Source organism: Canis lupus, chromosome 23, assembly GCF_048164855.1.
Source record: "Canis lupus baileyi chromosome 23, mCanLup2.hap1, whole genome shotgun sequence".
NCBI lineage: Eukaryota > Metazoa > Chordata > Mammalia > Carnivora > Canidae > Canis > Canis lupus.
In genome coordinates, this window is record NC_132860.1 from 17,318,037 (window position 1) to 17,344,241 (window position 26,205).

General features: G+C 46.0%; 1 protein-coding gene and 1 long non-coding RNA gene across 2 annotated transcripts; both read right to left on the minus strand.

Annotated features, from left to right (window-relative positions):
• Positions 1-424: 424 nt before the first annotated feature.
• On the minus strand, positions 425-2,928 carry LOC140614798 (uncharacterized). The gene is made up of 2 exons (XR_012015571.1): positions 1,754-2,928; positions 425-702 (listed from the first exon to the last, which is right to left on the minus strand). It is a non-coding gene; the product is annotated as an uncharacterized lncRNA (long non-coding RNA).
• A 19,849-nt stretch (positions 2,929-22,777) lies between these two features.
• On the minus strand, positions 22,778-25,140 carry ADM (adrenomedullin). Its single transcript, XM_072794103.1, has 4 exons — positions 24,961-25,140; positions 24,390-24,508; positions 24,088-24,237; positions 22,778-23,881 (listed from the first exon to the last, which is right to left on the minus strand). Exons 2-4 carry the CDS (start codon positions 24,485-24,487, stop codon positions 23,563-23,565), a joined length of 567 nt encoding a protein of 188 aa, XP_072650204.1. The 5' UTR covers positions 24,488-24,508; positions 24,961-25,140; the 3' UTR covers positions 22,778-23,562.
• Positions 25,141-26,205: the final 1,065 nt, after the last annotated feature.

Sequence of the window (26,205 nt, forward strand, 5' to 3'; positions counted from 1 at the left end):
GCCACAGTGCCTGCTCCAGCATATATATATATATATATATATATATATATATATATATATATATATGTTTAACTGCTTAATACAACACACACTGTTGTGTGAAACTGTCTCACAGTTTCTTTTTTTTTTAAGATTTTATTTATTTATTTGAGAGAGACAAAGAGAGGGAGCATGAGCAGCGAGAGGGAGAAGCAGACTCCCTGCTGAGCAGGGAGCCTGACAATGGGCTCCATCCCAGGACCCTAAGACCATGACCTGAGCTGAAGACAGACGTTTAACCGACTAATACACCCGGGCACTCCTACCTCAGTTTCTATGGTTCAAAAGCCCAGATATGACATAACAGGACAGGACCCCTTGCTTAGTTTCAGAAGGCTGCTATTAAGTGTCAGCCGGGGCTCTGTCCTCATCTGAAAACAAGCTACTCACCTAGAGAACAAGCTACTCCAAGCTCATTCAGAGTTCAGCTAACAGAATTCAGTTCCTTGTATCTGTAGGGCTCCAGGTTTCAGGTGCATGCTGCCTGTTGAGCCAGCGGCCACCCTCAGCAGTTAAAGGCTGCTCGCGGGTTCTTGGCACATGGAGTTCCTGACATGGCCATTTGCTTCCTCAAAGCCAAGAAGGCAGTTCAGCAAGATGGTATTAAGATCTCATGCAACATAATCAATGATCATGTACATTCCGTCACTTTTGCTGTATTCTCTTGATTAGAAAGAAGTCAGACAAAAAAAAAAAAAAAAAAAAAAAGAAGTCAGAGGCCACATCCACACCCAAGAAGTGGGGATTATACAAAGGTGTGCACACCAGAAGCCAAGTTCACAGAGGTCACCTTAAGAGTCAGCCTGTTGGCTTCTGCTTTCTTGGCTTTTTCTTCTTCTCCTCTCTGTTAGGGTCTCTGTGATCAGGACCCTGTGCCTATCTGATAACCACAGATGTAGGGAATGGGCATAGGGTCCTCATTCAGAGCAAGTCCCTCTTTATAGTTCATCTGCCTATGCAGGAGCTGTCTGAAAGCAGAGAGCCCAATGGTTTTAGCTGTCCCAGATCTAAGAGTGACAGAAGAATTCAGGCTGTGATGAGAGCCTCAGCTGCCTGAACATCTCCTGGTTGCTATGCCAGGCTCCAAGGAGCCCCCACAGAGAGAGAATTACAGTTATCTGTATTTAACCAAGGCCTCAGAGCCCATGGGATGTTCCTCTGATGGGCCAGGACCTTGCTCATTTTTTTTTTTAGGTCTCCACTGTTCTGATCCAAGGTCCAGCATATGGTAGGTGCTCAGTATACCTTAGGAAGAATGGATTAGCTCCATAATTAAAAGACAAATGACTGTGAAATCAGAACCAAAAGTACTTAGAGAATTTGTTAAAACACTAAAAAGAGAATTAGATCCATATTCAGTTATAGAAAGGTGGCCAGAATAGGTTAAATAAAAGATAATGTTTCAAGTGATTATGTTTTTTAAAGAAAAAATATATAACTATAGGTATTAGAAATAATAATTGGCATAGTGATTATTGTCCACAATAGTCTATTTATTTTGTCCAGAATAGTCTAGTCTACATTTTATTTTCCTATCATATGTGACATTTTTCTATTTTGATTTAAAACAACGAAAAGAATTACATAGAACACTAGGAAGCCAACTGTTTCATCAATTAATCATGCCTCTTTTCCCTGTTTCCAAATATATGGTTATTAAGCTGATAATTCAGGGAATCCCATTTAACTCAACAAACATTTATGGAAAGCTTACCATAAGCAAGGCATTGGGGGGAATCCCTGGGTGGCTCAGTGGTTTTAGCGCCTGCCGTCAGCCCAGAGCATGATCCTGGAGTCCCAGAATCCAGTCTCACATTGGGCTCCTTGCTTGGAGCCTGCTTCTCCCTCTGCCTGTGTCTCTGCCTCTCTCTCTGTGTCTGTCATGAATAAATAAATAAAATCTTAAAAAAAAAAAATTAAGCAAGGTATGCGGAAGGACCAGACTACTAGGGGTCAGTCTAACTTGATTGTAGTAAAGCGTTACACAGTTTCTCACAATCCAGTGATGGATAAGCTCAGGAAGGTGAATGGTACAATAGTGTTGTGATAGGATTCTGCAGCTGCTTGAATAGCCATATAAACAGTTGATAAATAACTTCCATCAACAGAAAGTTTCCCATGTAAAGTCACAGTCACTCTTCTTATACTCTGCCATAGTCAACATTTTTATGTATGACTTAAATGAAGAAGATAAGCACAAAGTTTAGAGCAATAGCTAATATATGAAAAAAGCAAGATGCAAAATAACCTGAACACCATTAAATTCAACAAGAATCACTGTTAAGTTTTGTATTTAGTTTCAAAAAAACCCACAGTACGATTCATGGGGATTCTTGGCTTGGCAGTAGTTCGTGTAAAAAAAACAACTGGGTTTTTTTATTGACCACGGATTCATTATGAAGCATTAATGGAATGTGGCTGATAAAAACAAAGGCCAGGGCAATTCCTGACCGCAGTCATAAATCTAGTATCCAGATAAGAAGCTGGCGGTTCAATCCTGTTCTAGTCAGATCGCACTAGAGTTCTATTTTCACGTCTAGGCATTCATTTCACTGTTGGAACATGGCATCCTTAACCCATTTTTGTGAAGAAGTATTTTCTTACACTCCTGCTCCATCATGTGTTCTCACATACTCCAAAAGAACTGTGCTAAAATGAGGTCTATTCTTCTTACATAGCGAGGTTATAAAGCAATGATCTCACGTGAGCCAGGTTTCTTATATAGATGTCAGCTCTGCCAGCTTTGTGTTGACTTATTCTTTTATTGCAGCCTCCTCTCTGTAGGGACTCAGGTCTAAATCTGGGGATGATGAAATGACCAGAAATCGAACTTACAACCACTACATGCACTCCAAATGACTCCTCCCTCCTACTACAGTCACAACACAACCTTTGTCCTTGAAACAGCTGCCCTGCCTAGATTTTTATTCCTTGTGCAAAGACTCCAAGACACCAGCCTTGAAAAACTTCTATAGGAGTCCAAATCCACTGTTTCATCTGAAAATTGAGATCCCTGCTACTCTCAAATGCAAAGAAGTCATCAGAGTTCAGTAGTAGATGATCTCCTTTCCCTCTCCTATAAATGCCTCTCCTCCCTTACCAGCAATCCCTCCCAACTCTGGCTTCCCTCATTGTCCAGGCCTGAGAAATGGGAGTGTGCAAATGATTAGGAGGTAAAGAGGAAAAGGAGGAGAGAAAGAAAGAAAGAGATTTACCCTGACCCAGATATAGGTCCTTTTGCTATTGTTCCAGCAAATCATGGTTCTCTCCTCTCTTTTCTCTTCATCCCAAACCCTCTTCAGGGCACATACTGCCCAGGGGCTTGGGGAACCTCAGGCTTACAGAGTCTCCTCCTTCCAAAAGAGTGGATCCTAAAACTAGAACCAGTCCAGTAGGGCCACCTCCCAGTCCAGGCAAGATGCCAAGGATCTGCTGTGCCAGAACTTCTTCTTTATCTTCAACCAAAGGCTTAAGAAACTGTGGTCTGTCCAGCTAATGCCCTTGGGCTGGAGGAGTGGAGGTCATATCTATAAGTCAGGCTCTGTGCTCAATACTGTGAATGCTTTATCTCATTTAAGATCCATGGTAAGAGCGTCTGTGTGGCTCAGTGGTTGAGCATCTGCCTTCAGCCTGAGTCATGATCCCAGGGTCCTGGGATGGAGTCCCATATCGGGTTCCCCACGGGGAGCTTTTCCCTCTGCCTGTGTCTCTGCCTCTTTCTCTTTCATGAATAAATAAATAAAATCTAAAAAGAAAAAAAAAAATCCGTGGTAAATCCTGCTGTGATGTATCGATTAACCTGTCTTCCATTGCAAGAACAGAAAGCTCAATTCAAAATGGCATAAAGTGCTGGGGATTACTAGTTTACACACTGGAAACAACATAAGAACAAGTTTCAGGGTGGGTTGTTTTAGGAGGTTAGCAACTTCTTCAAGTAGTCCTGCTTTCTATCTCCTCACTCTACCAGCCACAGTGAGAGCTTCCTTCTAGGGCTGGCCCCGGTTGCAGTCTCAAAGTGGCTTTCTGCTGCTACTAGGACTACATATACCCCCCATTCTTATCTAGCAGGAGACAGGGAACATTTTTTTTCCCTGGAAGTAACCAGTAAATTTCGGCAAGCTTACAGGCCTGAATTAAGCCACATTCAACATTACAACTACAAAATGGCCTAGAAATGAAAGTGTACTAGGCCTGAGCCTTCAAGAATGGAGTAATCTGTTGGGCAGAGATGTGAGTACCCTAAAACAAAAGTTATGGTAGTTACCAAGAGAAGAAAAGGTGTTGGAGAGGCAACATCAAGTCTCCCTTAGGTATACACTACCCCGGTTTTGCTGAGGAGCAACTGAAGCTCAAAAAGCTCATGCAACTGTTATAAGTGGGGGAGCCAGGATTCTCACCCAGGCCTTTTCTGGCCCAACACCAGGATACCTTGAGGAATGAAACTAAAGAAAAACTGGAGTAGTAATCAGCCTTAAGTGTGTAGGTGGGAAAGGGGAGCAAGGGCTTCATGAGACTAGAAAAATCTAAGCCACTGTGTTAGCAATTAGGAGTCACTGAGATCAACCCACCCCACATATCTGAGGCAGCTCAGAATGTGGGGGACATCAGTGGATACCATGCCTATCTCTTCAAATGTCTATAAACTGAAAAGAGACTACAAATCTATTACCCATGGGGATGCCTGGGTGGCTCAGGAGGTTGAGCATCTGCCTTTGGCTTACTGCACGATCCTGGGGCCCCGGGATTGATTGAGTTCCCCATCAGGGTCCCTGCGAGAAGCCTGCTTCTCTCTCTGCCTGTGTCTCTGTCTCATGTGTGTTTCTCATGAATAAATAAATAAAATCTTTTAAAAAACAAAACAAATCTATTACTCATGAAGGAAAGTTCTAGAGCACTGCTTTCCAAGTCCATTCTGGGTTAAATCAATGCTGTGATCTAGCCGGGGAAAACTCACTACAATGCATAACATCGCTCCTCCAGGGAATGTCTTCTAAGTTCCAAAGGACAGAACTGCAAATAGGCTTCTGGAGCACAGGCCCATCCACTGCTGGGAAATGGCTTTCTTTGACTTGTTTATTCAGGAAAGCTGTTCTGGACTTTCACCCAGCAATTGCCTGGCAGGAGGTGACCTGGCTTTGCCCAACAGAGGGTGGAGCCAGCATGAGGGTAAAGCTGATAGCTACTGCTCAGTGCTAAGTAGGCACCAAGCTATACCCTGAGAAAGGAGAATAGCATTCAGAGGCCATAGTACAATTGATCCCTGACAAGGGACTCTATTTAAGGAGTGCAAGTCTCCCCTTCCCACCCTACTTCTATTTGGTGGAAGAGGAAAAAACAAGGTTACATGCACTCATGTGGCCTGAAAGGCTTTTTCAAGTTTTAAGGGTCAATGAATTTAAATTTTCCTTTAAGCAGCTGCCAGTTCTCCTTCCCATTGAGGTCTCTCATGAGGCAGCAGCAGGTTTGAGAACTGTGGGCTGGGGCGGCTGCACTGGCCTTAAGGTCTATTTTGAGTGATTTTACTGTTCCTGGTCCTGGCAAACTTATCCATTTTTCTGACAATATTTAGAGTCTGATGTAAGTGTGAACTAGATAATGACCTTTAAAGTCATAGCATGATGTTCGGTTTAAAGCTTTAATTTCTTCTTCAGAGCATCTGCGAAGTCCTCTGCCCCCTCTTCATGGCCTCTTGGTGATTCCCCCAAGTCTCTGTCCACTTGGTGGGGTGGGGACTGCTGTACAATGGGCAGAACCTTCACATGTCCTGGGCCGTGAGGAGTTTCTGAGCCAGCTGAAACCATTCCTTACACTACAGAAGCTCTCGTGGCCCATTCTGAGATGCAAAATACTGACCGGTTCATCTCAGGCACATCTTTCTCTCTGGATATTTTAGGATCTTCCCCAAAACACATATGAAAGCATATAACTAGCTTCCTCCATGAGTAGTCACTAGAACTTGGCTAACATTTCAAGCCTGACATGGCTAAAACAATACCATATCTGCAGCTTAACTTTAGGTGACTCACCAGAAAAGCTATTTTAAACAAAATTTGTAGAGACTGGGATTACATTTGTTCTAAGAAAAACAGACTGAAGGGACAAAAGGCTAATGTAATATTTTGAAATGCTCTTTTTAAGTTCATAGAAGCCCTGCTGTATTTTCTTAACAGCATCCTAGTTACCAAGCACAACAGGAGGGGCAAAATTGGTATCTAAAACACTCAAACAACCATGTCCTGACACCATCCCGCAGGAGTGTATGTTCATCAGAGAACAGGTTTACAGAAATAGCAATGGTCTTATTCATCTGGTCACCAGGGAGCCTTGTAAAGTCTCTTGCAAAGTAACATTGGCCAGGGGGAGCCTGGGTGGCTCAGTAGGTTAAGCATCTGCTGTCAGCTCAGGTCATGATCTTGGGGTCCTGGGATCAAGCCCAGCGTTGTCAGTCGGGGCTCACTGCTCTGTGGGGAATCTGCTTCTCCCTGTCCCTCTGTCTCCCCCACCCACCCCCGCTCATGCACATACCTGCTCTCTCACTCACTCACTCTCTCTCTCTCAAATAAATAAATATTTTTAAAAAATAACATTTGTCAGGATAAAGCTCTGGTAGCCTCATGAAGGAAAAGAATTTACCAGGCACCTGTCTTACCTTGTGATTGTCTTCAGTTCTCCTGGAAATTACTACACTCTTTTCCCCATGCCAGAGTATAGAACCAGACTAGGGTTTCTAGCTCTGACATTTGACATTTGTCTAACCAGACAGGGTTTCGAGGGGGAGCAAGGGATCAAGAGATGCACAAGACAAGAGGCTCTCATTGTACTCAAATCAAGCATGCAGGTAAGCACCAAACTCATTCTTCTGAGAAGCTGATTCCCTTCCTGAAAAAAAATATTCATGTATGAACCCTAAAAAAAAAGAAACAGAAAAAATTGAACTCATAGAAACAGAGAGTAGAATGGTCACAGCCAAGAGCAGCTGAGAAGATGGTAGCTGTTGATCAAAAGGTATAAACTTTCAGTTATAACATGAATAACTCTGGGGACGCCTGGGTGGCTCAGCGGTTGAGTGTCTGCCTTTGGCTCAGGGCATGATCCCAGGGTCCCAGGATCGAGTCCCACATCAGGCTCCCTGCGAGGAGCCTTCTTCTCCCTCTGCCTGTGTCTCTGCCTCTTTCTCTCTGTCTCTCATGAATAAATAAATAAAATCTTTTAAAAAAAGAAGAATTCTGGGGATTGAATGTGCAGCCACAAAGACTATAGTTACCAATACTGTGTTATATACTTGAAACTTGCCCAAATGGTAAACCTGAAGCACTCTCACCACACCCGCAGTCCCCAAGGGTAACTATGTGTGAAGTGATGGTAATGTCACAGTATACATATATGTCCGATCATCATGTCACAATATCCATATATGTTCAATTATTGTATATTTTAAATATATATAATTTTGTCAGTTATACCTCAGTAAAGCTGGGGGTGAGGAGGGGAGAGTGAAAAAGAAAACCTACAAAATTGAGAATCTCCAAGAAGGGAGGGGAAGTTGAAATCACTACTTCCAACTCTGTATTCTTGAGTTTTCTTTTATGCTTTGGGTCTCCACTTAACTTTCCACGACCATCAATACATGAGCCCTCTGGGAGATTCTGATATTTTTTTTGTAGTACACAAGCCCCTTCCCTGAACTCTGCTTTACATAGCTGAGACAGGCCAGAACTTTTCCAAAGCCTTTATGAGATTCTAAGAAAGACCAATGGAGACATAAACAACAAAATATGTGGAACATAAACAGGCTTATGCAAAACAGTAACAGTGGTAACATTTGGGAAATGAGACAGGGAAGGAGGAATTTTGTACAATATAACCTTTTTTACAATATAACCTTCTTGTTTGATTTTTTTCTCAAGAATTATATTTAAGGGGTAGCCCGGGTGGCTCAGCGGTTTAGCGCCTGCCTTCAGCCCAGGGTGTGATCCTGGAGACCCAGGATCAAGTCCAACGTCAGGCTCCCTGCATGGGGCCTGCTTCTCCCTCTGCCTGTGTCTCTGCCTCTCTCTCTCTCTGTCACTCATGAATAAATAAATTTAAAAAAAAAGAATTATATTTAATTTGTAATAGATACATATTTTGAAGCTTATATGGTATCAGTTTTGGTCCTACCATAGCATTCTAGTTTCTGTGATTTACTCTACCCACTGATTGTACCTTATTAACTCTGAGAGTCTTCATTCTACTTCTTGCTACCCCCATTTCTCCCAAACAGGTCTCACAGACCTACCAGCAAGAACCCTGGATGATAAATTTGATCATTCATTCAACAAATGTGCTACCACATGCCAACTATCAGGCCAGACACTGAGTAATGGCTTATTACATAGCTTCACTGCCTATTAGTAACACTTAGATGCCTTTTCTCTTTGATAGGAAAATAAAATCAAGCATCATTTCCTTCCATCTAGGAGGTCCCAGATTTGCTTTTTTTTTTTTTTTTAAGTTGGCTCCCTGCCCAGCATGGAGCCCCACACAGGACTAGAACTCAAGACTCTGAGATCAAGACCTGAACCGAGATAGAGTCTGTCACTCAACCAACTGAGCCACCGAGTCGCCCTAGATCTTATTCTTTTTTAAGGAGGAAGAATAAACATTTAAAATTATGTGAATACATACTTAATAGATTCATTAATCTCTGCCAATGAAAAGATCTTGGTTGAAAGAATTCCTAGAAGACAATGGAAAAGAACTCATTTACATACAAATGGATCCTCCTGAGGAATGCAAGAGGAAAATCCCACTTTCTGATTTGGAGCAGCAACAACTACTAATTTGGTCAAGAGTAGGACATCTCTGTGCTCTGGGTGCCTCTAAGATGACTAAGGGCCCTTACCAAGCCCATATAAGCTTATGACTACTAACTCTTCCTATGCTCTTCACCTGTGCTTATCCCTCTGTTCATCTAACTTGAGCTCAAAAATTCTCATCTGAGAGTGATTCAAATTGGGCTACCTTCATTACTCTGGAGCCCTCACTTATTTTTTTAGGGGGGGGGCTCACTTTCTTAATCAGCTTCTGTTTCCTCACAGAAGACCAAAAAAAAAAAAAAAAAAAAAACATTTGGAGACATCACAAAGGGATCTCATCCCAAGGTTTACAGCCACCTCTGCTGAGGAAAGTGCTTCCCAGGGCACCTTCAAGGAATACTACCCACTGGCACTCCCCTGAGAGAACAGTCTGTGCTTGGGAAATTTGCCTTGAGTTATGACTTCCATGACGTCATGGCCCCACGAGGAAAGGGCTTCCAAACCTGTATTCCATTGGCCAGGGTCCTGTGTGGACTCCTTTGGAAGGTTGTCAGGGGTCAGTCAGGGAAGCTGCCCTTCCCTCTTCCCCTCTACATAACTTTTACCAAGGGATGGGGGCAGACAGGACTTAATGGTCGAAAAGAAGGAAGCCACCTGTGTGGCCCAACAATCCATCCTAGGAAATGACAGACCAGATGGTATCCAACTACACAAACATATATTCTGAAATCCCCCAAATTCTTCAAGTCATTTTGCTAAAATAAACCTGATGCGTAACCATCCTAGAATCATTTCAAGAATTTATTCCTAAGAAAACAGCAGGTGGCAGCAAAGTTTCACATTTTTTTATCCTTTGGCTGGAATGAAAACAAAGTGTCCTGGAATAATCTGCTCATCTCTGAGTCAGCCAGCTGGCCCAGAGACGGGCACACTGCCATCTTGTAATGTGGAGAATATAGAGTCTTCTTGAGTGGACTCTGTGCATTTTGACAAAAGAATCCAAAAAAAAGGGACGCCTGGGTGACTCAGCAGTTGAGCGCCTGCCTTTGGACCAGGGCATGATCCTGGAGTCCCAGGATCGAGTCCCGCATCGGGCTCCCTGCATGGAGCCTGCTTCTCTCTCTGCCTGTGTCTCTGCCTCTGTCTCATGTGTGTTTCTCATGAATAAATAAATAAAATCTTTTTTTAAAAAATCCAAAAACTGTCTCCCCCAACCTCCAGCCAGATGCCTGCCTGGCTCTGTAGGCCAGTCAAGACAGCGACTGCCACAGAATGGCCAGATCAGAAGCAGAGGCTGTGGTCCTGAGTCTCTTGTTCTCTTGCCCAATGTCAAAGGGCTGCTCACACCCAATGGGGAGGGCATCAGAGAAATCCGAGTATTATTAGGTGGAAATATGCCTAAGAATTGTGTACACACCTCACAGCATTTTCACCATCTCTTATGATGTAACCCATGGGGTGAAATGTGTGGGTGGAGAAAGACAAGGGAGACAAGGAGCTTTCAAATCTGGTCTCTGGTACACCTAGAGATTTAGGGACCTTACCACCTCACAGCCGCTGTAGCTCTGGGCTCAGGAGAAGGGCAGTGCCAAAATCACTGTCTGGTTTGGCCTCAAATGTCTTCCTTGCCTTAGTATTGTGCTTGGCTCCCAACTTCAAGTTGTGGCTGGAAAGTTTCCATTGCCACAGCACAGCACTGGAGTTTGGAACCCAAATTTTTGCTGAACTGTTTTGCAGAGTAAATCCAGTTTTGTCTTTAAGAAGTGACTAGCCAGTTTATTTCATCCCCAAATGGTGCTTTGTGCTCTCGCATACCTTTTTTTTTTTCCAAGATTTTATTTACTTGAGAGAGAACAGGCACTGAGGAACACACAAGGGGGGGGATGGGCAGAAGCAGAGGGAGAAGCAGGCTCCCCGCTGAGCAGGGAGCCCCATGTGGGCTGGATGCCAGGCCTCGCAGATCATGACCAAGCTGAAGGCAGATGCTTAACCTACTGAGCCACCCACGCACTCCTCTCTCAGAACTACTTTAAATTGAGCTGCTTACTTTCCATCCAGGAGGAAACTCTCTTATTGTTTAGAAGAGAGATGGAGGAGGGTGTAGATGGGGCTGGAGGATTTTGTGTAGTCATTGTTTTTAAAGTTACAAAACAAAAGTTACAGAAAAAATACAAAACTCAAGACCTTGTTCCAAGATCCTAAACAGATTTTACAAACAGATATATTTATGGGTTTTCTTTCTGGAAGTGGAACTGATAGAAAAGTGAGTAGCTTTGGCCTTTTGTACGTTACATAATTACATCTGCAGCATTAGCAGCTCCTGGTGATCAAAGAGAACATTCCTGAAAGGTGCAGTGGAGGTAGGATAAGTTCATTTATTTACATAACACGGGGTGTCAGCCCCAAGCACATGATTTTTTTTTTTCTTTCCTGCAGAAAATGTGATCTTGTTCTGATCTTAAGGACAAACTTCACAGCTCTCTGCAAGGGAAGGGTTCTTTAAAATTATCTGCTAAGGAAAACATTCTATAATTCCTTTGAATGTAATAAACAATATCTTTGGGGGCAACTTGCAGCAAAGGTTCCAGAATTCATATCAACATTTAATTCCCTCTCTGCATGTATGTTCTACACTCCCCAAATATGATGTTAAATCATTTAATGCAGAGAATTGACAGCACCAGGAAAATATTTGGATAACTGTCTGGAGTTGCCATTATTGGCTTTAATTATGACCTACTGGCTCTTGGGTCCTGAGGCAGCCAGAAAATGAGATACTATGCCAAAATATTCATTAGAATTCCCTTTTCAGTCATTGTTCAGAAAGAAAAAGTTTCCTTCTGGCTCCCATCTTCAGTGCTTTTAAGTAGAGTCATTAATATGCCAGATTTTTTAAAGGATTGGTCAGAAAACAAGATTATGTGCATACCTTGTATTTTGCATTTAAAAACATCTTGAAAAGGTCAAACATCCCTTTGCTCTCATTCTATTACCATGAAGAAAGAATTGTTTTTGCAGCCATGAAGTTAACTGGTACTATCCACCCAGACCTCCTCCTCCAAGCTCTCTTGAAAAGACATAATCCTATAAGTTTTGGAACCGGATGTACTAGTGAAGCACAGCTTGACCCTCCAGAGCAACTAGTCAGAGATGTTTTCATTCCTTCTGCTCTTCACTGCTCGTTTCTCACTGTATATAAGATCCTAGACTGTTGGACCTATAGGGGTAGATACTTAGAGCTCATGGATTTCATCTCCTCATTTTAAAGATGATTAATCCAAAGTGAAGTGGTACACACACACCGTTTCAGCTTTGGGTTCTGGCATGGAGAAAAAGCAGGTGCTTTTCTTTCTTTCTTTCTTTCTTTCTTTCTTTCTTTCTTTCTTTCTTTCTTTCTTTCTTTCTTTCTTCCATCAGTACATCCTTGTTACCTTTAAAAACAGTTGGCATTTAATGAGGATTTACTACACTGGCAGGCAGAGTGTTGATGCTTCCATACACGTTGTCCTCGCAACAATCCTGTAAGGTAAATATTATTATCCCCACTTTATAGCTAATGAAACTGAGACTCGGGTTAAGGGATTTGCCCAAAATTACAGGGCTAGGAGGAAGAATCCATTTGCAAACTCAAAGTTGACTGACTTCAAAGCCTATGTCCTTTACTCTTCCCCCATGCTGTCTGCTGAATGAAGTAAGGCCAGAGTGCAAATCAGTTTAGGCTCTCACATCACTTTAATTTTTCAAATTATGGGGGGAGTAATGAGTCCTCCACAGTGATAAAGTAGAAAGGATGACTATATCTAGGTAGTTCCCATTTACCAGAATCTGCAAAGGTATCAACAGGGACCATATAGATGCAACTATTTCCCATTATGTACTTGTCATGTTTAACAGGACAGTTTATTCTGAAAGCTTTTAAAAGACTTCCCAGCTTTTAATAAAAGTTGGCTGATTCAGTGTTGACAATTTTTCCCTCATTTAATAGAAAATTGGTGGGGGAAATTCGGGATGAGTGCTTATTTTGGGAACAAATAATTTGGAGGGTTGTTTTTTATGCTCCAGGTCACAGAGAGCTGGGAAAGCAGATGTGGTATGAATTAGGGAAGTTTATCTGATGGTTGTCTACAGTGGCACAGAGGATGGAGTTATTGCCCGGAAACGCTTGAGTTTTCCACTGAAACACAGGCTGGGAAAGAAACTTTGACGTTTTAGAAAAACTAATAAAGTTAAGATAAAGTTGGAATGTCATGTTTTAAATTAAAGAACGTGAGATGGAAGCATCTAGGTTTGTTAACCTCAGTGCCAGTGAAAACTTTGTGTAAACTGAAACTTTACTTTGTCCCAAAGAGACAAATCATTTACCTGGATTAGTTATAAGTAACCTGCCTGTTCCCTGCTCCCACAATTCCTCCTCTCTGAAAATGAAGTCATTCAAACCCCTCTGTAGATAAGTCCATGCCTGGTCAGGGAGTCTTAAAGGAACATCACCTCCATGTTGGGTTGTTTCAGTGTCCAATTACTTCATCCACTGCTACCCTGCCAATCCAAGCCAACATCATCTCTCATCTGCACCACTGCAATAACAATATATCCAGTGCCTGGAACAGGGCCCACAATAGAGTAAGAACTTAATAAAAGATTGACGGACTGATTGAACAACATCCTGCTAGCCCTTATAATCAGGGACCCAGTGCTGATTCCCTAACCCTACTTGTATGTCTGAGATGGAGCCCCAGGATGTGATACCCTGTCTCTAGGACTACAGCCCTGCCCTGTTCTAGCCAATCTGCTTGACAGCAGCTAGTCTACTAGGGCTACTATAACAAAATGCCATAAATCAAGGGGCTTAAACAATGGATTTTTTTTTTTCTTACAGCTCAGGAGGCTAAAAGTCCAAGATCAGGGTGCCAACTGGTCTGGTTTCTTCTGAGGCCCTCCTCTTGGCTTGCAGATGGCTACCTTCTCACTGGCCCTCACATGGTCAACCTTGAGTCTGTCTGTTATCTACGTATTCATCTCCTGTTTCGTGTAAGGACACCAGTCATATGGGCAGCCCAGGTGGCTCAGCGGTTTAGCGTTGCCTTTGGCCCAGGGCCTGATCCTGGAGACTCAGATGAGTCCCACGTTGGGCTCCCCTGCATGGAGCCTGCTTCTCCCTCTGCCTATGTCTCTGTCTCTCTCTCTCTCTCTCTCTCTCTCTCTCGTCTCTCATGAATAAATAAAATCTTAAAAAAAAAAAAAGACACCAGTCATATTGGATTAAGACCCACACACAAGACCTCATTTTACCTTAATTATGTCTTTATTTACCTTATCTCCAAATATACACATTGTTAGATTCTAAGGATAAGACTTCAACATATGAATTTGGGGAGGGGAGACACAATTCAGCCCATGATGAGCTGTCACAAGCAGCATCCCCACTCTGCCTTCTATAGGTGGACTTCCGTGGGGCCTAACATTTGCTCCTAGAATGCCCACTGCTGTGTTCTCTGCCATTCTTGATGCCCTGTTACTTCCTGCTGTTCCTCCTTGATGCCAATGCCTTCCAGCAAAACCATCTGTTGCCTGTTACCTCACCCTGGGCTGGCCTTCTTCCCATCACCTGCAGCTGGTCTTCTCTCCGAACACCTGTCCCTGCTGGCTGCAGTTAACCCTTCTACTTCTGGCTATGTTACTGGATGCAACTCTAAATCTTAAACAACTAGGAGCACCTGGGTGGCTCATTGATTGAGCGTCTGCTTTTGGCTCAGGTCATGATCCTGGGGTCCTGGAATAGAGTCCTGCATCAGGCTCCCTGCATGGAGTAGCTCCTTAAAAAAAAAATAAAGCACCCCCAAGTAATTTTTTTTAAAGTAGGCTCCATGTTCAATGTGGGCTTGAACTCATGACCCCGAGATCAAGGTTGCATGCTCTACCAACTGAGCTATCCAGATGTCCCAATTTTATTTTTTAAAAAACAGGTCTTATCTTCAAGGAATCTCTACAGCCATCGTGGGGCTCGAACTCACAGCCCACCAAGAGTCCCATGCTTCACCAACTGAGCCAGCCAGGTGCCCCTCTCCCAAGTAATTTTAACAGGAAGAGGCTAAGGATCACTGCTTTTTTTTTTTTTTTTAAAGATTTTATTTATTTATGAGAGACAGAGAAAGTGGCAGAGACACAGGCAGAGGGAGAAAAAGGCTCCTTGCAAGGAGCCTGATGTGGGACTCAATCCCCAGTCTCTGGACCATGCCCTGAGCCAAAGGCAGACGCTCAACCGCTGAGTCACCCAAGCATCCCAGGATTACTGCTTTAACTGGAGAAACAAGCCTATCAAATTTAGACAAAAACTAGAACACCAGAGAGTAGGGTAGGAGAGCCTGTCCCACATGTGACTTGCGAATATAACGCACTGAGTGTCCAGTCTCACCCAAATACAGAAATGGGTGACTCTCCCTTCAGCTCTACCGTCCCTTTGGTGTAAAGTGCCCATCCCTCCATCCAAGAAGCTGAGGATGACTTCTTAACATCTTTTACCCCTGGGATCGAGTCCCACGTCGGGCTCCTTACATGGAGCCTGCTTCTCCTTCTGCCTGTGTCTCTGCCTCCGTCTCTCTCTGTGTCTCTATTAAATAGAATCTTAAAAAAAAAAAAAAAAATCTTTTACCACACAGAGCAATCAAGATGGCTCAACAAGGCCTGGACAGAGGGAAGTATCACTTCTGCTGGGGCCACCTAAACATGGCTGATGATGATGAAAGACACCCCCATCACCAGCCCTGCAGTGGTAATAAAAACAAAACCACCAGCTAACGTGGCTCTTCAGCTCAGCAACAGCGGGACTCACTCAAAAGGCAGATCAGTTCCAGGCATCAACTGGCCTCCACAGGATTCCCGGGGCTGATGGACAGTCTCTGCAGGGTGCTGTCCTCTTCTGGGTGGGGTCTTCTCCAGGATTCCCTCCAACCTCTTAGGTCCCTGCCATCCCCCAGCCTAGGGACGGCTTAGGTGAAGTCTGTCTCTTTATAGACTCTTTCCGATAGGTCCTTAGGGCAAAACCCAATCCCTCATGTTTCCGGGCCTTCCGTTTTGATTCTCAAGGGCTTTTTCTTCTCTCAACAAAACCTGGTTCTCTGCAAATAAAAGGCTTTGGCTTTCAAAACTATTGTTTTTGATGTGGGCTTCAAGAGGCTATTTTAAAAGTCAGAAAACTGAACATTGACTGTTTTATTCTGTTTCTCTCCGCATTCCCTGTGTACCAATCCTAGTTCTCCTCCAGGCAATGCCTCCGATTTACTAGGGGAAAGGTCAAGTGGAAAGAGTATAGCAAAGAAAAGCACAAAGATTAACATTTCAAGATACTCTCTTTCTGTAAGAAATACTGCATCATTGACCACTCTAGCGCCCCACCCGACCCTGACAAGTGAGCAGGCCAGGATGTTCTGGCTGAGTTTACACAAGCAGAGTGGAGAATCAGGATTTATCTTGATAATAAAAGCTCTAAATGACAATTATTAAAACATTTTTTTCTTCGACAAGTCAACGGCATGAAAACAAAAAGGAGGGCTGTTGCTCTAGATTAAAAGAAACTTAGAGATGTAACAATCTTGTTGGCAGTCTGTTTTGAACAAACCACTGTCAAAAGACATTTTTGAGGCAATAAGGCAAATTTGATTATGGACTGGGTATGAGATGAAACCACAAAATTACTGTTAACGTTAAGTGTGACAATAGCATTTGGTTATATAAGAAAACTTTTTTTTTTTTTTAAACAGACGTATATAGAAGTGTGTGTGCGGGTGAAATGATATAATGCCTGGGGAAAAGAGAAGGACGGATGGAAAGAAGGAAGGAAAAGAAAACCAGATTCTTTGGCAAGAAACAAAACAAAAGAAAAAGGGATAGATGAATTACGCACTGCAAAAGTCTTGGTGTTAGTTTTTTGGGTTTTTTTTTTTAAGTAAACTCAATACCCAACATGGGGTTTGAATTTGCAGCTCCAAGATCAAGAGTTGTGTGTTCTACCAATCAAACCAGCCAGGGGACACTGATAAATGTTAGATTTTTATTTTTATTTTTTTATTTTTTATTTTTTGAGAGGAAGGGAGGCGGGGAGGGGCAGTGGGAGAGGGAGGAGATAATCTCAAGCAGGCTTCATGCCCAGTGCAGAGCAGGACATGGGACTTGACCTCATGACCCTGATATCATGACCTGAGCCAAAATCAAGAGTCAGATGCTTAACTCAGCCTCCCAGGTGCCCCTAGATTCTAATGATAGGTATATGGGAGTTCATTGTTATTATATCTATTTTTTGTGTAAGTTTGAAAAGTTGAATGATAATTTTTTAAATTGTTAAACTGGTACAGGAAAAGATGGACTGAGCAATGGAAGGGAATAAAAGGACCAGAAACAGATTCAAATATTTACTGTTTAAGAATTTAGGGGGTGGGGAGATGGGCTAAATGGGTGATGGGGATTCGTGCACTTGCTGTGATGAGCAGCACCAGGTGTTGTATGGAAGTGTTGAATCACTAAATCCTATACCTGAAACTAATATAACACTATGTTAACTACAATTAAAATAGAAACTTAAAAAAATGTTTTTGTTATATTACTGATTAGCTGCTGGTGGATGAACTCTTTCTTCAAATAAAATCTGAGGGGGCAGCCCCGGTGGTGCAGTGGTTTAGCGCCGCCTGCAGCCCAGGGCGTGATCTGGAGACCCTGGATTGAGTCCCACGTCAGGCTCTGCATGGAGCCTGCTTGTGTCTCTCTCTCCCTCTCTCTCTGCATCTCTATGAATAAATAAATAAAATCTTTTAAAAAAATACTCTTTAAAAAAAATAAAATAAAATCTGAGGGACGCCTGGGTGGCTCAGCGGTTGAGCCTCTCCCTTTGGCCTGGGGCCTGCGGTGTGATCCTGGGGTCCTAGGATTGAGTCCCACATCAGGCTTTCTGCATGGAGCCTGCTTCTCTCTGTGTGTCTCTGCCTCTCTTTCTGTCCCTCTCATTAATAAATAAATAAAATTTAAAAACAAAATCTGAAATGGAGCCCCAACATATAAAACAAAACAAAAGAGTAGAACTGCTCTATCTGGAAGCAGCAGCAAGAGTCTGGCTTTTTGCTTCCTCTTTGTCTCCCCAGGAATCTGCAGAAATAACTCAGGAAAATCCTGTGGCTCTATAGAACACAGCTTGAAAACCTCTGTAGTATATTATGGAGGAAGCCTCTCAAATCCTGCAGAAAATGTGTACTACCTAGTATATGTGTTAGGCAACTGGCTAACAATTTGGGAGAAAATAAATCAAGTTAAATCCCTACTCATATCATATGCCAAAATAAGTTCCAGTTCCATTAAAATGTTTAGATTTCTTTTTTTTTTTTTAAGTTTTATTTATTTATTCATGAGAGAGAGGCAGAGACACAGGCAGAGGAGAGAAGCAGGCTTCCTGCAGGAAGCCCGATGTGGGACTCGATCCCTGAACCCAGGGATCACGCCCTGGGCCAAAGGCAGATGCTCAACCGCTGAGTCACCCAGGCGTGCACTTTCATGATAATTTATATTCTCTCTCTCTGTTCTTGATCCTTTTATTCTATTGGAGTGTTTGTCTTTTTCCTATTGATTTGAAGCACTACCTAATGATTAAGAATATTAAAAATCTGTCATGGGGATGCCGGGGTGGCTCAGCAGTTGAGCGTCTGCCTTTGGCCCAGGGCCTGATCCCCGGATCAGGGATCAAGTCCCACATTGGGCTTCCTGCAGGAAGCCTGCTTCTCTCCTCTGCCTGTGTCTCTGCCTCTCTCTCTGTGCCTCTCAAGAATGAATAAATAAAATCTTTTTTAAAAAATAAAATAAAAAAATAAATTATCATGAAGGTATGTTAAAGAGGATTCCTTTGAAGGAGCTGGAAAGGGGTATAGAAATTAAAGGAGAAAAAAATAAATAATTAAAACAAGAGAAGCTCTGCATCGACTGCTAATGATAATTTGCCTTAAACTGAGGCATATGCTTAATTCAGCTCTGTGCACCTGAGTTCAATTTTCAAAAGTATGGGACACCTGGGTGGCTCAGCCATTGAGCATCTGCCTTTGGCTCAGGGTGTGATCCTGGGTCTGGGGATCAAGTCTCACATCAGGCTCCATGCAAGGAGCCTGCTTCTCCCTGTATGTCTCTGCCTCTCTGTGTGTGTCTCTCATGCATAAACAAATAAAATATTTTAAAAAATGTTTTTCAAAAGTATGTGTATAAATGGATATGCATTATATTATATACTATTAGAGAGAGATATATATATCTAAAAGGGTATGTACCAAGATATTAACAGTGGCTAGCTCTAGGAATGGTATGAAAGGTGAATTTTTTTCTGCACTGAATAAATATCGTGTAATAAGTAAAATGCATTTTTTTGTGTGTGTTTCAAAAATTTGTCTTAATACTCAGAAGTACTTTCCTGCTGTTGGATAAATGTACAATAACTTACTAAATTCAGCTGCCTGTGTGGTCATAGTCATTTTATTGTTTTTCCAAAATGTTCCAAAATAGCTCTGGAACAAGACCAGTGGGACCACCAAATAGCTATCTAGCCTCACCCTTCTTCTCATGCAAATGGAGACCAAGCCTCCAATCTGACTTTGGCAGAAAAGTCGGTGGGACCCAGGACAACTAGGCCCTCTCCTTGGCTGAGGAAAAGAGGAGCAAGCAGTCAACTTACAATAGTCAGCTTACAACATCCTCCATAAAGCTGCCTTGGGCAACAATTGCCAAAGACAAAAGGTTCCACTTCAAGGGTGGAAACTCTATTTGTAGCTTTGTAGACACAGGTGTTCTTACAGGGGCCTCAAGACCTACAGAGTGGGACTGTGTTTGGCCAGGAATAGCTCAGAAGGCCTTCCCCTCAGAAGCCAGATCTTGAGGCCTTCAGTGTATGTTCTAACTATATTTGGCAATAAAAACCAAAGAGGTCAGTGGCTTAGCTAAGGGGGGGGATAAAGCTATTCCTGATTTATAACCTCTGCTTCAAACCAGGACCAAGAATTTTAAAACTCACTTCATTTATTTATTTTGCACTCACTGAGCATACCGCTAAAGACATTTTCCTTTCCAGTCCTACCAGCCTCCTGTAAATCTTCCAGAACCACAGGTGTAAATCACCTACCCAAGCCATCCTCATATTAGAGGACATTTGGGGACATCTGGCCTGAGAGTCCAAATGTTAAAATTATCCGACTTACTCTCTATGGCTTTATAGCACTAAAATAGCTTGTAGTGCTTGGTTGCAAATCCAGGCTCCAGCACTTACTCCTACTGTGTGACCTTGGCTAAGTTACTTTACATCTCTGAGGTTCAATTCTCTTATCTACAAATAGAGACAATAATAACACCTACTTTAGAAAGCTGCTATAAGAATCAAATGAGATAATGTGTACAACCTGGCTAGGAGAATGTGTAATACAAAGCAGGTGCTAAAAAAAGAACCAAGTTCCATCCTCCCCATCACTCCCTTCCACTCTTAGCTGTTGAGCCAAGGTGTTGGCTTCTCAGGAAATTGCCCAGTACTCTGATTACAAGTGGACGGTACCATTCCTACAGCCAGCAACAGTAGCTAAAGATAAAAGCTGTGACTACTCCTCAGCTGAAGACATGTCGAATCAGCTCACAAATGACTCATCACTGTTGATAAACGATGTGTTCTTGGCATCAGGAGGCCTTATCCTGACAGGCTTCAACACCTTATTAAAAAAAAAAAAAAAAATCCAAAAGGTAGGTTGAATGGCTCACAGAGCAGGTCCCAGGGTTTGATGGTGACCTTCAGTCAATTCAGAACTTACGTCACACTGGTCTTAGGAGGGTCCCTTGTCTGTTCAGACAGGTCTCTGATCACAGCATTTTTCTGTTGGGAAGGACTCCAGCTGAGCAGCTGCCTCTTTCAGAGCTGAACCATCTCCTTCATTTGCCCTGGATTCCCTGAAGGGAGTCATAAGACTCCCTGAGCTAAAGGCTAGATGCCTATTCCCTGCTCAGAACAGCCCTAAGCTAGTGCCCAACCTGCCTTTGGCAGCTTTGTCTGCCGCCTGAAGTCCTGCCAGGGTGAGGTTTGGCTGGAGAGCTCTGTGGCTGTAGGACAAACCTGGTGCAAGGGAATGGGTATTTAATCCTGAGCCACTGTCTGCGAGGTTCAAGTGTTTGCTGCTCTCTGCAGCTTCTGTGGCCCCTTCAGACCACCCAGAACCACTCACTGGCATAGAAATTCCATGACGAGTTTTTAATCACTATTTCATTCATGCATGCCCTGTACCTTTTACAATGCCTGGCACAGAGTTCTCTCTGAATATTTATTAAAAGGCCCTTGAGGATGAGGAATGGTCAGTTGCTGCATTTGTAACCTCAATTCTGATGAATCTCACAAAGTTGTCAAGATCAAATAGGACAATGAACTGTATGAAGATCGACACTATCCAGGGCCAGGTGTGCAAAAGCAAGGCTTTGTGTGCCCTTAAGGAAATTCCATGTGCTAGGATCTACTCTCTTCTGAATTGAAACTGCTTCAGAAGCAGGTGGTCTCTGGACCCCAGACTTAGGACCTATTTCTTTTACCGTATATGCAGGCAGGCTTTTTCTGAAAGCAACTATCTCTGGCCCTCAGAAGAAGGCAGTTGGTGCAAGCAGTCCCAGAGAAGGTAGGCTGCCCTGGAAACATTGCCATGCACCAAACTTAGGATTTTCTCCACCAGGAAGGCTTCTGAGATCACCTGTAAGCCATGCTTTCAAGTGGAAAGGCCGGCGAAACTTTCAGAAAAGGACAAGCAGTTGGTCTCCATCCTGGGTCGTCAGGATATTAGATGACACAAATGGGGCAGGGAAACCCAAATCAGGGGTGCTTCCCCTTATCCTCCCCTTCTATCCCAACTGTTCCCATGTCCCCTGACCTTCTAGTCACTCCCTGGGACTAAGTGTCCAGCTTCTATGATGGGAACTGGGGTCAACCTTCTAAGATGATTAGGCATAAAGAAAGCAAGGCGGAGGAAGGAAGGAGGGAGCAAAAAAGCAGCCTGGAGAGAAGTGAAGAAAAAAAGAAAAGGCTTGAGGAGGAGGAAGGAAGAGGAGCGCGGCAAGGGGAGGCGGAACAATGAAGGTCTCAGGCCGTCAGAGGCGCACGATTCCGGCGGCACGTCCCTCGGTCCCCGCCTCCGGCCCGCAGCTGCACGCTGCGCAGCGTGTGGGCGCTGAGTCACGGTCCCAGAACGGGGAGCCGCCGTGCAGGTCTGGGGGGGCCGGCCCTGGTTGGCATTTGCAGACTGTTTTTTTCTTTCCTCTCTCATTAAGGCTGTGTGCTGACTCCCACGTAGGAGGACTTATTAAACCGCACGTACTGCCTGACGGCTCTCGGGCCGCTCCGAGCGGCCGGCTGGGGGCGCCACAGCCCCGCTGATGAGCCCGCCCGCCCGCCACGGGCACCAGGCCGGCGGACGGCTGCAGTTCCTGGCGCGCCTGCCGGATTCCCCGAGCAGCGCGAACATTTTGCTGGAGTAGCTTCTAACTTGAACACCGCGGCAGCCTGGAGCAGCTCCTCACTTAGAAGGCCTCGGAGACCCCCTCACCCCGCCCCAACTCTCCGAGGCGCGCTTTTGCGCCGGGCTCCGCGAGCTTCTCCATTAAATCTGGGGCTCTGTTGCGCAACCCCGGGTCCAGGCTCGCCTCCCCGCTAGGGCTCACCCTACCCCCGCCCGGCCCCGCCGCCACGCGAGGCTGCGACCTTAGGCGCCTCTGCGGAGCCTGGACCCGATCGCAGGACGGGCGCCCCGCGCGCCCCTCCAGGAGGGCAGCGCTCCCGCCAGCCCGGCACGCGCCCGAGCCGCCGAGCCACCTTCCCAAGCCAGGTGGCGGCGGGAGCCGGAGACTCCCGGGACGCACAGGGACAAGGGGCACCCTCCCTCCCAAGACTTGGGAGCCCAGAATTAATCAGCATCGAGACCGTTTATTATTGATTTGCTATTTTCGCATATCACCCATTTTATGTAAATAGATAATGCAGAGACACGGTGTTCCTTCTTCCACAAGAGGTAATAAGTCTCTCACGCACACTCACACACTCTGCAGCAAAAACAACGTTACACCTCGCTGAGACATTCACGTATTAAAATAAGTGGGGAGGGGGACAATGCAATGGTTTTTAAATGCCCTTAATACAATATATAACGTACAAAAATATCTCTATATTTGAAGTTACAAAAAAAATCTTCTGACAGCAACGAACTTAAATATTGATAGTTACCTCTGTATATACAACACGCATTGCACTTTTCCTCTCTAGGTTTTGGAAAGTTCAAGTAATAGTGAGGCTTGCGCCCCGGTGGGGTGACACCCCGTGAGAAATCAGTTTGTGGGCAGGCACGGCAGTGACTCAGACCCCTGTCCCTGGGGGGGGGGGGGGGAGGGGGGAGGGTCTCAAGCATTTAATTCTCATTTAATTCTCAATTAATCCTCTCCGTGAGCCTGGCAGGCCTCCCTTGCATTCCTCTGCCCCCCACGGGACACCTGGGCCGGCTTGGGACGGAGGGATCCGTGCCTCCGAGGAGAAGGGGCTCGCGCAAAGCCAGGGCTGGCCGCGGGACGGTGCCTCCCGGAATCCCGGTCTCTGCCCGACTTCCATCGGCAGAGGGGCTCGGCTCGGGGAAGCCCTCCGCCCAGGGGGAAGCCAGCGGGATGCACACGCGCGCCAGTTCGCTGCTGCCACAGGCGCCTACATCTTAAGGAGGTTGGCGAGCACCTGATGCGCCCGGGGGGCCGGAGCCCCGCCTGGCCGTGGCTCCGGGAACAACAGAGTCCGGCGAAGGCCGGGCTCGGGCAGGGAGCGCCGGCGCCGGCGGCCGTAGCCCTGAGGGCTAATCTTGCTCCTGGGGGCGACGCCGTCCTTGTCCTTGTCTGTGAACTGGTAGATCTGGTGCGCCAGTTTCTGCACCGTGCACGTTCCGAAGCGGCAGCCGAAGCTCCGCGGGCCCTGGAAATTGTTCATACTCTGGCGGTAGCGTTTGACTCGGATGCGGGCGGCGTCCGGACCGCTGGGGAAGGGAAGGAAGGTAACATCAGACGCCCCCATCAAGCAGAGCTTTGGCCCCAGCCACTGGGAATCCGAGCCATTCAAGGACCAGAGGGACTGGAATGGGCTGCCGCCGTCTGAACTGCCAGGCGGCCCTAAAGACCCCCTGGGCCAGGGCAGTGGAGGAGAGCTCCCTTTGCCCACCCCGCTCTGGCGCAGGGCACTTACCTGGTCTGGGGGTTGCGAGAGGCGCCCTTCACGTCCTGGGTCCGAATAAGAGTCTGGGCCGGCCCGGCCTTCACTTCAGCGAGCCCGGTGGGATAGCTGCTGGACACTCGAAGTTCCCTCTTTCCACGACTTACAGCCCATTTATTCCACCTAGAAAACACAAGACAGACTCCATTCGCATACCTCCAGGCGAAGTCCTGGTCCGGTCCGGCTCCCGTGCACTTCTAACCCCTCGGGGCCGGCGGCCAGTTTCCCTGGTCTCCCAGGTGCAAGGACTGGAGAAGGAGCTGCCTGCGACTCACTTCTTTCGGAACTCTGACGCCACGTCTAGCCGTGCGGTGTCCGCGCCCAAGAAGGCGAGGGAGCCCAGGTATAAGAGGGCGACGGGAACCAGCTTCATGCTGGCGGCGATGCGCAGACCCTGGAAGGGAGAGAGAGAGGGAGGGGGGCCGAGCGTGAGCAGCACCGCCCCGGGCGGGGCAGGCAGGGTGTGGGGGGGCCCCCGCGCGGGCCGGCTGAGCCCGCGCTCTGCCTGGCTCAGACCCTTATCTCGCCCGGGCGCAGAGAGGCGCCAGCGGCATTTGCACCCGCCAGGCGGGTGACAGGCCCCGCAGGGGAGGCCCTCTGCCCAGCGCCAGGCTCCCAGAGCTTTCCAGCTCAACTTCTCGGAATTTGGGTAGTAGAGTAGAGGGGACTGGGTCTCTGCGGTTCCGGTTGTGTGCACCGCTGGGTTCAGTATATGGGACGCAACCCGCAGAGGACCTTCCAAAATGGGTTGTACCCCTCACCCAGCACACTCTCAGCTTCCAGCACTCTAAAGACACCCCCCACCCCCCACCCCCCCAGCTAATCCGCCCCGCCTGCGGCGCCTACCTGCTGAGGGGGTGATCTGCCAAGATCCGGGAGGAGAAGGTCTGAGACGTCGCTCTGGTGCTGGCAAAACCCCAACGTCCAAGCTGCGGTGAGAAACCAGAGGTGGCGAGGCTCGAGTTGTTCCGCCTAGTGTCACCAAGAAACCACTGAGTGGCCGGGTCTGGTTCCTCGGCTTTATAAGAGCACAGGGGGCGGGGCCTGAACTGCCCTCGCACCCTCCCATTCTTCCCTCGGGCTCGCGCGGGCTTCTGCACTCGGGCGCGCGCTTTGCTGGTCCGAAGGGGTGGGGGTGGGGAGCGTGGAGGGGTCCCTCGTGCCCAGAGGGCTCCGATGTGAGCTCCGGAGATTGGTGTAGGAACTGCCACAACCCTGACTGTGGGCACAGGGTTCAGAACATAAATCAGGACTAAGGAGGGCCGGTACAACCTCTTAGGGTCCTTACTCAGGACCTATGCAACCCAGAGTGCGAGGCCTACCCGCACGGAACTGCAAAACCCAACGCGAGGTCCCGTGTGGATGGCCGGACCCCGGGACCTCGGGACCTCGGGACCTCCGGAGCGGTGGCCTCGAGTGGACCGCGCCCCCTGCCGGCTCGGCGCCTGACCTGAACGCGACCCCAGACTCCCGCGGAGCCGCAGGGGCAGGACTCGGAGCAGAGACCAGGGAGTGGGGCTCGCCAGCACCCCCAGAGAGGCTGAGACTCCATGGTTCTGGGATGGGCTAGTAAGATTTCGCAATAGGGGCAAGGCACAGAAAGGCTGATTTGAGAATTGGGATTTGGGGGGGAGAATTATCCCAAGTTTCAGAATTTAGTTGCCTATTTGGAAATATGAGAATAACCATAATTTGGACGGACGATACCGTTTCGTTTCTCGTAACGCCCATGTAATCCATATATTCCTTACAAGGTTACAACCTGAGAGAATGCCCTGCTGCCCTTAGAGATCTCATTCACCCATTGTAAACGTGAGGATTTACTGCCACGGAGCACACTAATGCTTCACGTATGTTAATCGTTTTAGAGTTTACAAAACATGGCCACATCCTGGTCTTTGATCCTGACACCTTGAGTTAGATGAGGAAGGTTAACATTCCTGTTCTTATTCTACCAAGTAGATATTGAAGTTGAGAGAGGGGAAGAATTTGACCAAAGGCACACCAAACGTAGGAAGCAGTGGAGTCCTAACTCGGCCTGGCAGGCAAACAGCACAGACTCGGCTGTGTGGATATTTCTAGGCTGGGGTC